At 35.1% G+C, this 12212-nt stretch overlaps 1 protein-coding gene across 1 annotated transcript; it reads right to left on the reverse strand.

The window, feature by feature from the left end:
• Positions 1-5992: 5992 nt before the first annotated feature.
• On the reverse strand, positions 5993-11682 carry LOC120214042 (alpha-mannosidase I MNS5-like). Its single transcript, XM_039212040.1, has 15 exons — positions 11464-11682; positions 11074-11116; positions 10924-10989; positions 10794-10855; positions 10544-10643; positions 10154-10336; positions 8947-8995; positions 8676-8855; positions 8381-8501; positions 7401-7482; positions 7228-7313; positions 7004-7104; positions 6762-6903; positions 6494-6644; positions 5993-6374 (listed from the first exon to the last, which is right to left on the reverse strand). Exons 1-15 carry the CDS (start codon positions 11598-11600, stop codon positions 6150-6152), a joined length of 1728 nt encoding a protein of 575 aa, XP_039067971.1. The 5' UTR covers positions 11601-11682; the 3' UTR covers positions 5993-6149.
• Between the last annotated feature and the right edge of the window lie 530 nt (positions 11683-12212).

A 12212-nucleotide genomic window follows, 5' to 3' on the forward strand; every position in this document is an offset into this window, starting at 1 on the left:
TATCGGCGGACGTCTCTTGCTGCTGCAGTATTGGGCATGGTATCGATTGCCCTTTTTATGTTCCGTTGTCAAGAACCCATTTGTATTTCCGCTACTCTTGAGGTAATTATAAAACTGATTTTGTATATTAATCATTTTATACAGTGTATAATAAATTTTGTTTTCCTTGAATAGGTGGTCTACTGATAGGAAAAATCATCAGGAGCTACCTAATGATTTAGAAAAAATTAGGGTGCTAATCGATCAGAAGGTTGACACACAGGTATGCCTTTTAATATTTAAAAATTTATTTTAGATTATAGTTGTATAATTAGATTATTATTTTGATAAAATATATATATATTTGTTTTAGTTTGAATGGGTGTCATATTCTAATGACGATGTGAGGATGGTGATCCTACCTGAGTTGAGGGGCCCATTAGATGTTTAGATGGCGATGGTCCCTTTGATATGTTATGCGATCATCGAGTGGCACTCCACTGATCGCGCGCTCCGGCAATTTGGTTGTTTTCAACCAATTCCGGAAGCACCTCGCAATATAGACGAGTTGCATAGCACAGATAGACGCAACAAGACCGATACAGATTGGCTGGTGAGGCATCATGAGTGGGTCGTGTTGTGGGAGGATCGATATCGACGCCTTCCCCGTAAAGAGCCAATTTTTACTGACCTCTTGATGATTGCTGACGGTTGTTATGAGTGGTTCAACAGTAACGAGAAAACTTCAGATAGTAGGTATACGAGATCCACAAAACAATTATAGTCTTGGCGTGTATGCGAGCAAGCTGCTATCACATGAGAGCATGGATACTTCAGAGCTTGAAAAAACCCGCAGTCACACGTTCTGTCCCATAGATTTACTCTTAACGACACAGCTTCAATCCCTTAAAGAGGTCGCGACAACTCTGTGACACGAAACATTTCATGTCTTCTAGAGAAGCTTGTTACAGACATTCCATTTGATGCAACAATGTTTTTGTAGATCTGTAACTAATCTAGGGTGATAGACATGACCGCCTTGCATCCAGGTTTGAGCTTATCCCCCGAGCTTCGCAAAAAGTGCCCCAAACGAAAATATGTAGTTTTTATCAAAGCCGCTACAGGTAAGTGAAGTGCACCCTTTAAGGTTGAATTGTTTGCCTCAGCCAAGTTGGTCGTCATATGTCCATATCGATATCCACCATCATATGGGTTCGTAGACATTTCTTTATCGACGAGGCTAATGTAATCGTATCATTCCTCGTTTTTCGCTCGTAAATCTTGAAGCATTGATTCAAACGTTTAAGGAAGTAGTTCGTAACCTGATCAAAAAATGTATAACTTACTAACTTGCTTTCTTTGTAAAATTAAAATGATTGAAAGAAAATAAACTACATCAGTTTCACTTACCCATGCGCACAATTAATTGACGCTCATCATTCTTCTTGTACCTTCCATGGTAGTTCGCATCAATATGTCGGAGACAATACCTATGTTGGACAAAGGGTGGCTTCCACATTGGACCCAAAGACTCCATTGTTGCTTTGATCTCAGCTTCGCGATCTAAAATGACACATATTTTTTCCTCGTGATAACATGTGCACGTAAGTTTCGGAGAAAAAAGCCCAAGAATCTGTATCTTTTCCTTCAACAAGAGCAAAATCAAATGGAAGAATGTTACGATTGTCATCTTGGACAACTGCCAATAATAATACTTGCTTGTTTTTTCCATACAAGAAAGTCTCGTCGATCTGGACCATAGGCTTGCAATATTTGACAACATTAACGCACTGTGGGTAAGTCCAAAAAACCTGGTAGAATTGGCATCGATCGCGAAGAACTCGGTCATTATGGTATGCATAGGAGGTTTCAAAGTCCACAATTGTCCCAGGATTCAACCTCCGCACCAGCCTAAACCATCGTGGAAGTTCGTTGTAAGATGCATCCCATTCGCCATGAAGTTTGACAATGGTATTTTGTTTTGCTAACCAAGCTTTTTTATAGGAGACACTGTACCCATACTGCGATTGTATAGCTGAAATCAACACATCAACAACTATATGAGAGCTTGCTTTTACCATGGGCATGATGGCTTGGCATATCACTTCAGAGTCCAAGTTGGGATGATCTTGGTTGACCCCTCCAGCACAACATGTGTGAGGACAGTTGTATACTGTTAGTTCCCATCTGTTGTTTTTTTCTCTTCCTCTTCGATACGCGAACCATCCAATTGCATCCGTTTTCGTGTCGTGTACACTAGCATACATATTTTTCTGTCGTGGAGCATCAACTCTCGATTGAACAGAATTATGGATATTGCAATTTTTTATAGCCATAATCGCTTCTTCTTTTCTTGAAAACTCCATGCTTAAAGATAACTCACCATTATTTATTGATGAGTAATATCCATAGTTACCGAGATGAGGCATATCCGCAAATTCTGGCCCGTACATTGTACCATAATCAGCTTCATAGATGTGTGCTGGAGGGTCAGCTTGTGCCACATTTGAGGGAGCTTCATCTACATCATCATCGGAGTTGAATTGCGGTGATTCTAGGTGAATGAATAGTCCAGTCTCAGCACCATCCGCACCAGGCTCACGAAGCGGTTCTTCTGGCGGATATGATGGTTCCTCCATGCTCTCTACATTTAGGTTGAAGAACCTACTACTTGCATGTCTTCCCCTTGAACTAGAAGGCATATTGACATTGAGATCGAAAAAGCTCGCAGTGGAATGCCTCCCCCTGGAGATTGAAGTCATCGTGTCAAATGGAAACTGTACAGATTGTTGCATCGATGGCATCTCCATATTAAGGTCAAAGAAATTTGCAGATGAATGCCTTCCCCTTGAACTGGACGCGATGTTGCCATACGGATTGTTTGTGGACTCACCTCGGTACATATCGTAAGGAGTTGTGGATGAATGTCTCCCCATTGAAATTGATGTGACGGTACCATGATGCGGATTTCCCATTATGGCGTTAAAATCATTACATATTACTATAGTTGGGTGTCAACTTGATCAACTTGTTCAGCTAGCCCATAGTGGGAGCTTAATGACTGACCCCGAACAGCACACACTTGAACAAACTTTGCATACATCTCAACATCGGCGTCTGAATGATTACTTTGAGAATCAGCCATCATTTTAACATCATCATTGTTCAATAGTTCGAACGCTGTATAAGTTAATGGCAACAATGATGTTGGAAATCTGTACTGCAACGACGACATTCTTCTATTACTTCCAACATGAACCTTCCTCGAAATCTTCGTTATCAGCTCCTCAAGATTTATGTTTCTCTTGAATGATATTTTAACACTCTCATTTGATACGAAAACAACGTCGGTTTCATCTTCTCAAATTTCTCCATCATAATAAACAATAGTTGAAAGTCGCACCATTCTTAGAATTTAAAAGTACGACAATATTATATCTGCAAAAAAATAACTAAAACAAACCTGATTAAATAAATAATATATGAACGAAAATATAACACAATAAAATTTTTACACATGAACGTAAATAATTTAAATAATATAATTTTATATTATTACATGCACCGCAAAAATATTTCGACATATGCTTCCGCTTTCCAATTTTACAAACACAGAAATTAATTGAAAACAATTAGTATAATATTTTTTCAAATAATCATATATAATTATAAAAAAATAATATAACAAAATTACCTTATAACGAAAGATCGAACGAACTTCTGAATTAAATATAAGAGGATTGTCGGGTGTTATTTACTGGTTTTAATGATTGTTGGTGAGAGAGTTTACGGGGAGAGAGTTATTTATAGCCTAGAGAGGATGGTTTAAAGCTGAGAAGTTCGGGTAAATTATGCAAGACGCGGTCCCTGCACCGCACCTTGCATTATGCATATCTGATAATTGAGCATGTGATAATTGAAAAGCGCGACCCCTGCACCGCGCTATAGCCCTACGTAGAGTAAGGCGCGCCTCAGGGGACACGCTATAGCCACGTGTATCCAACTCAGCATAAAGTGCGCTGCAGGGGGCGCACCTTACTGCAAAAGGTGTTAGATCAGAAAAAATTGTCTGAAGAGTGCATGACAGAAAATATATAATATATAGGTGATATATCGGGAAAAACGCCAAAAATAAGTCTCATTAAATTCATACATAAATATTTTACTAATGGTCACTTAACTTTTAGACTTTTACGTTTTTCTCACTAAAACCCCTTTCAATTTAGTTACTAATTTTAGAATACTAATGCTTAACAAAATAATCACTATTCCTTTTTTCAGCACTTTAGATTGTGTAAACTAATCTAATGTCACATATTTTATTCAAAATTTAAGATATAAAATTTAGAATTCATACTCAAAATTTTAAAGTTCGTGATTTAAGAGTAAACTTTAAGATTTAGTATTTAAGATTAAAATAGATAACTTGTATAAAATAAGTTTTACATAATTGTGTATCAAATAATAATTCACTTTTATAGTGCAAAGACTAGGGTCAATTTGATATTGTTTTTTGAAAAGTGTAGTTAGAATGTATTTTTTAAAAGTTAATTTGAACATTTTAGTTTTGAAATTACTCGATAAAAAGTACTTTTGAGAAAATAAACTTTTCATTTTAGATGTGATAATTTATTTTTTAAAAGTTAATTTTAACATTTTAGTTTTGAAATTACTCGATAAAAAGTACTTTTGAGAAAGTAAAATTTTCATTTTAGATGTGATAATTTATTTTTTAAAAGTTAATTTTAACATTTTAGTTTTGAAATTGCTCGATAAAAAGTACTTTTGAGAAAATAAAATTTTTATTTTAGATGTGATATTGTAAATAAAAAATAAATTAAATGGTGTTTAAATTTGTCAAAACTAAGATTCTATTTATAATTATCTTAAATTATTAAAAAACTATTACTGTGATATATAAAATAAATCAATTTAAATTATGATGAGAATGTAGAAATTATGATAACTCGTGAGTAATGTTTTGATATATAAAATATAAATTTTAATTTTTTAAATAATTAATATAAATCGTTGATTTAAATTAAAAAATTAATCTCCAAATTATATATTTTTACACTAATATAATATATCTAAATATTTCTAAATAATCAATTTCTTAAAACTATAAATTACTTGCACAATATTTGATCCCAATAAATTATCAATACTTATTTACATTATTATAAATTAGTTATTTTTCATTTAAACCTAAATTATTTGTAAAATTTAATAACTATTTCTTATAAAATTTGATCCGAATAAGGAACACAGTAGTGCAAAGACTAGGGAAATAAATGAGTTATTTCTTATATTAAATCTTTGTTTTTTTTTTACTAATTATGTCTATATGACACATTTTTGTCTTCTTTTTTGATATAAAATAACTCTGTCTTTATAACACATTTTCGGTTATTTGTCTTATTTTTTTAGAATTAGATCTAATATTGCCTCGACTAATGAAGATAATGCTTATTTGCATTCTTGTTCACCTTCCCTACTTTGGAACCAAATATTAGATTTAAATACGCTATTTACGTTTGCGAATAATTTTCACATGTCGCTCATCTCTAATTTATGATTTTGTCAGTGATATTTCAATAATTTAATCTCTTTTTGTAATTCATTTATCAATGCAATCATAATTGTTCGTATCTATATTTTATTTGAATTTATTAATTAGATTTTTAACGTTTTCCTGGTATAACTATAATATGATCTCAAATACTTATATATCAATGATTATAGAAAAATATCTTAATTACGTGTTTAGTTTACAATTATGATTATAACATCTTATTATAACTTTAGATATTTTATTTTTAATAAAATTACCTGATTCCATAAAAAATGAATATATAAAGTATATTTTCGACATTATAATTATACGTGTATGTCCATTAATTGAACAATCAATTAAAATTAAATAAATAAAAGTTCAATTCTACTTCAAAAAGTACTTTTCCACGTCAAAAGCTGAAGGAAAATTACGTGACAATGCACATCTATATTATATCTTGCCAGTACTACGTGTTTCTAAGCTTTCTTTTTCTGTTTCATCTTTCATAGGTAGTTTACAAACTCAGGACATACATATAACTCCATCAACCTTTTTGTAATCTTCATTACATTTATGTTTCGCTAGAAAGAATACCTGATTATGTTCTCAGTTATCATAGGATCCACAGTCCGCAGTAACCGGCCATGGTGCATGATCTTCTTCTACATGTAGTCGAGTCAACTCCACATTCCTCGTCGTCGAAACACCTATGATCGGCACGAGAATCAGGGATGTGGCATGCACTCTCGATCTGTTGGAAACCGTATCCCGGCCTCAAAGCCATTGCTGGACACTCTCGTAGAGACATCGCACTTGCACGTCTTGTTTGCTGTTCACCCTGCACCATTTATTCTCGCACACGTTTACCACAGCGTTTTCTTGCTATATCACCAGTTAGGATGGTAAAATTATGTTATTTTTATAAATGGATGATTAAGAGAACAACAGAAGGGAGACCTTTGCATAAGTCCAATAGGTAGGGATGTATGTCTCGGGAAGCCTCTCGTGCCAAGAACTTAATATCGGAAGAGGATGACCCTCGGTTGTGAAAATATAATTCTGATCGACCAGAAAAGAATCATCGAAAAGAAGATACAAATACTTACACCTAGAGAAAATGGAAGACAGATGAAGAAAGACGGCAGATTTGAAGGATGCATTTTTATATAGTTATAGTATAAAAGGCTGAAGAAGGGAAGAAATAGATATAAAAACGTAATCTTACGTTTCAGCAAGAAAGAAGCTATGTTGATGATCTTCTAATTGCATGGTCGTCACATCTCTTACACTCGCAAAACCTCCTTCTACTTTGGTATATGAATTAAGAGAATTGACAATTGATTCACCAACTTGTATGTACCAAGGGTCTACATTTAGAAAGAGTTTTTTCGAGCTATCAGAAAATACAACATAAAGTGAGGAGAAGAAAAACAAAGAATATACAGCCAATAAAGAAGATATGCCGACCTCTGGTAGCTTGATAGAGGTAGAATGTGGACTCTGCCAACTCAGGCCGCAGGGGATAATACTTCTCAGTAGGATGTAACATCTGATGGTCCAGTAAGTACCTAGAGCATTCTATATTTCAGGTTACTATTATTCGGAGGGAAAAGGAACATGATGAAATTAACCACATGTAGATATTCACACCCAATAACCATAAGCTCATAAAATTTGGAAAGCTCAAATACCTTTCCGGTATAACTCCAAATTTCTTCCACACATGAACGAACTCACGGTGTGATGAATTAGCAGCTGCAATATCACCCACGAGAACCTAATACAATAATTCAATAATCGAATTAGAGGACTCTTTCCGTGCTAATAAACTGGGAATCTGATGTCGGGGGCTTCAGTTACTTGCCTGTAAACCGGGCCAAAACGCTTGCAAACTTGTAAGTTGCCAATATGTTGCTTTTCCTGTCCTCATATCCGCTTCATGGTACCTTTATTACAATCATATTCTTATAACCAGTCGGTGCTAATTTGTAAATCTCTCAAGTTATTGTAATAGCTAGCAATCAAAAGGCGCCTTCTTTACAATACTGTTTTAAGAGCTTGGAATGTGTCTTTTACATTAAATAATAAAAAAAAATAGAATCTTTCTAAAATTCAAATTACCAATAGTCATATGAAAAATGGTGATAGAGAAAGTCAATAAGATCTACAGAAACGAGAAAAAAAAATATTGAAGACAAAGTAATGAAATTACTAAGCCTGGATACCTTGGTCTTTTCAGGAAAAATCCTAAAAGATTTTCTCTCAAGTATTTCAACCAATTCTCTGATTTTCCATGTCATTACTAATATAAATAGTGAGTAAATAATATGATCCTACAACATAAACTAGCTTTCCGGTTTAAACTTGTGCTGAGACCTACAGTTTAGACAAGTTAATGGAATTAAGCTAAGAAATATTTTTTTCACATATTCAGCATGCTATTATTACTTTGGTTGAATATTACTAAGAATAATGCAATCTACTCGGAACAAATGAAATTGATATAAATATTTAATAATATTTTGTGCATAAAGAACGAGCTGACACTGCAAATGATCAAAATAGAATGGTTATGGTAGTGTGTTGCTCAAACTCCAAAGAATTAGATATAGTTCACTTTTTGTTAAAAAAAATTCTCCTTATACGACATTTGTTGGTTACATTATGGACATGGACGCATCAAGAAATATAGAGTTTTAGGACCCTTCTGCATCAACAAATGACCAATTTGATTCGGGGATTGGGAGTACGGGAGCTTAGCATCAATGGATTTATATAAACTTCAACATGAAACAACATATCAAAACATTCAACTAAACGGAAGAAGTGTCATCAATACAGTACCAAGGACCATGTCTGAAATACTTCTGTACTGCAAGATAAGCAGATTGAAATATTCTCCAATAGTCCTCCTTTCCAAAAAGAATATAAGCCTTCAATAGGTACTCATAGAATGAATCAACTCCTTAAAAAAGCCACACAAAAGCTAACATCAGAAACTTCATGATTATGACATAAAAGGCTTAATTATGCAAATCATAAATGCCATCCATATGACCAAACAATGCCAATATGTATTAGCGACTCCCTATACTGAAGGATATATCTTGCACGACATCAGAGCACAGATATTACATACCAGCACCAATGCCAGATGAATATTCAATCCATTCTCCAGTAGTTACATCCAGTGTTGTTCCTAGTAGATTTAATGAACTGCGCATGCTCCATAATTTACGCAGAGCACGTAAAGCAGCAGATTCGTATCTAGGGTCACCCGTTAGTCGTGACAATGCTCCCATTTCAAGAATCAGAGAACCTAAAAAAATTGGAAAAACTGACTATTTAAGGATAACATATTTTATGATATACACATTTTAGTTCTTACATCGTTCTACTAAGAGTCTTACCACACCCTGATGTGCTTGTTTCAGTAATCTCATTCTCCATTACTCCATACTGCCCACAGAATTTTGCAATGATGTGGAGTCATATATCCTCTTAACAAACATAATCAACAGAACATATTCGTACTCCAAGAAATTAAAAGGTACATTTCTGATTAAGAAGATCATGTGAGCTCAGAGAAATCTCAAACATGTCAAAAAGAGAAAATCAGCCAAGCATCAAAGTGTCTTAGCTTTTCTAAAGGTTGTCAGCTAGATGGTTTGCAGCACCCTATGTTTTAAAAGGCGCGAGGCGCTCCAAGGCGATTAGCTACCCGAGAGCCTCAATTTTTTAGGCGCTTTGAGGCGAGGGATTCATGTACGCGAGGCGCTTCTTTTGAGTTCCACATAACCTTTCCCCCTCTCTTGGATTCCAGAAATAATTGTATTGACACCATGATCCCTGTCACCCCTACTCGGCCCTACAGACAGCCACTGGATCAAAACATCATCCGTTTCAGTTTGCAACTCACCATTCTGCCCCCCAATAGACTTCTCATTCCCAACCCACTTTACAGGCCCAGTATGGTTGGATTTCATAATTGAAGTAGGTGCAACACCATAGTCAACCGAACGTGCAGAATCATCCGAGAAGTTTGTATTTCTCGATTCCAGACCCACGTGCTTCCCACTTTTTTTTTGTCCTATTATCACTGCCAACTGGAAACCCACTAACTTCTAACATACTTGTTTTAACATTGTGCCCATCTTCTTGATCATCCTTATCTTGGCCCAAGGTGACAACCCCCATGCTTAAACTCCTTTCTCTCCCATCAATACAAACCCCCGACACAATCTGTTGCCCTGGAACTCCACCTAATACTGTCTCCTCATAACATAAATGGGTCATTGTACGTGAATCGCTAAAAGCATCGCCTCGTCGCCTCTCGCCGCCTCCGACGACTGAATCGCCGCCTCATGTACTCGCCGCCGCCTTGGTGGTCGGAGGCTTTCTTCTAAACGCCTCGCCTCGCCTAGCGCCTCAAAGCACCTCAGGCGCGCTTTTTAAAACACTGGCAGCACCATTTTTAAGCACATTCTCTATTTAACATCTAGTTTATTACCACCACCACTAAATATTTGCATGCAACAGTGGCCATCACAAAGTGTCTTATATTTTGAAATTCAATACACCATACAACAATCACAGACAATGTGTTTTTGGAACTACCTTTAAGTTAATCCAGGCATATGGTAATCCAGTTGGTGTAGAAAAAGCAGGTAAAAAGCACCGCCCCAAATCTTCAGCAAGATTAAGCAGCTGGTTCTTGTAAGATCCTTGAACCAACCTGTTTGTGGAATCAGTTGCAAGAATATGAGCAGAAATAAGTCCTCCAAGAACTCTTATGTTGCACTACACATCAGAAATTAAATGAAAAGGGATATAATTAGAAATGCATCACATATGTTGATCTCGCTGAGAACATGACCTACAACTCTAAAAGATAAAATTACATACACCGGTATCAATAAGTTCCATATATGATAAATTAGATTATGAAGATCTTAAACACCCATCCAACTTAATTCTCTCTGCTTAAGAAGGCATCACATTAGATACCTCAAAAAGATTTATCCTGGCATCGATGTCGAAAGTCAGGTTTTCAGATAGCCATTTAACTGCCCTTTCAAATTCTGTGTTATTTCCCATTATAACAAGGCTGAGAAGAGCAGAAAAAAAATTATATCAGAACAAGATCTTGGCATAAGACACAACAAAATTCACATATATACAAGAGAAAACATAGCAGGTCTTATAGGCAACATTAATATATTGCTTACAAATTTGTTTTAGGTAGCAGGTTATATACCTGGACAATGATTCAATAAGTGAAAGGGCAGATCCATTATAGTTTTCCGGTAAGTGTTCGAGCTGCGAACCAAAGAAAAGATAGTTATTATCCCATTAAGTATTGTTATTCTCAAATAACAATATGTTACCTTTAAATTTCCGAGCTCGCTAAGAGAATCTGTGAAGCTTTTGGTTAGAGGCTTCAACTCATCATGCTGTAAAGAATTGAATATAATTCACTATCAAATGAAAAAAAAAACTATATACTCTGCCTCATAAAAATGAAAAGATTAACTGACCGGGAATGCATGTTCCATGTAGTTTTCATATGCATGATAGAACCTGCGGAGAAAAACAAAAGGCCTAATAATGATTTAAAAAGAATTCAATCTCAGAAGCACAAAAGTCAGATAATGGGACAAATTCAACCAGAACTTCATCTTCCTTTGATCACTGAATAATTTGATTTCCATGATGAGAAGTTCTAAAGTTTAAGGAAACAAACATGCTGTTTGTTGTATCGATTCCAATAAAAGTGAAAAAAATGTCAATTTTTATATTCCTTCTACATTTCCTCAGGAACCGAACATAAACAATCAAAGAAAAGAAAACTACAGATTGATCAATACCCATTAATCAAACACATAATTATGAAATGCCCAATAATTAAAATCGGTATTTGGGCTTACATCTTTCTAACTTTCTCTCTCATGTGTTTCTTCTTAGCTGCCCAAGGAGAATCAAGCTGAGACATGGAAGGAGCAAACAAGGTGGAAGAAACAAGGAGGAACAGGAGAAGGCAAGTTCCATAATTGCGAGATAACATGGCTTGGTTTGGTCTGGTCTGGCCTGTCCTTTGAATTTGGACAAGAATTTGAATTTGAAATTGTGTGAAGAGGCAAAGGAGGTAAATGGCGCTGTAGATCCGGGGAGGATTTTGATTCAATATTACTTGGGTAAACTATATAAATGATCACTGATATTTAAGTAAATTTCGTTTTTAATATTAACGTTTTAAAAATAACAATTTGATCATCGATACTAAAATTTGTAGAACAAATTGAAAATCTAGTGGCCTAACCTATATCGATTAGATGTAATAAGGGACCATATGAATTTGGGATTCGTAAGAAGAAACCTCATATGTAATATAGATTTGAATAGGGAAATAAATACACGAGACATTTCACTATTTGCTGATGTTCATCTTTTCCAATTAAACTCCATCGATGGAGTTGGAAAAGGAATCTCTATCGTTTTCAACACTTGGGATTAGGCCGTAATCAAATCGAACCAACACGAATAAGGGTATGTCCATGTTTGTTCGTTTAACTTTAATCGAACAAACGAATGAATACAAACAACTAAACTAACGGAATTTTTTGTTCGTGTTCGTTCGTTAAGGAATGTAGCTTGTTCGTGTTCGTTCATTTAATTA

The sequence above is a fragment of the Hibiscus syriacus genome, unplaced genomic scaffold, assembly GCF_006381635.1.
Source record: "Hibiscus syriacus cultivar Baekdansim isolate YM2019G1 unplaced genomic scaffold, ASM638163v2 tig00110050_pilon, whole genome shotgun sequence".
NCBI lineage: Eukaryota > Viridiplantae > Streptophyta > Magnoliopsida > Malvales > Malvaceae > Hibiscus > Hibiscus syriacus.

What these genes read in the sequence shown, in the direction of transcription:
- LOC120214042 (XM_039212040.1), bottom strand. Translation starts at nt 11,600, where the DNA reads ATGTTATCTCGCAATTATGGAACTTGCCTTCTCCTGTTCCTCCTTGTT. An exon ending in CCAGGATAAATCTTTTTGAG is followed by an intron (nt 10,337 to 10,543) that starts GTATCTAATGTG and finishes TCTGATGTGTAG; the next exon opens with TGCAACATAAGAGTTCTTGG. An exon ending in AGCTTCTTTCTTGCTGAAAC is followed by an intron (nt 6,645 to 6,761) that starts GTAAGATTACGT and finishes CATTTTCTCTAG; the next exon opens with GTGTAAGTATTTGTATCTTC.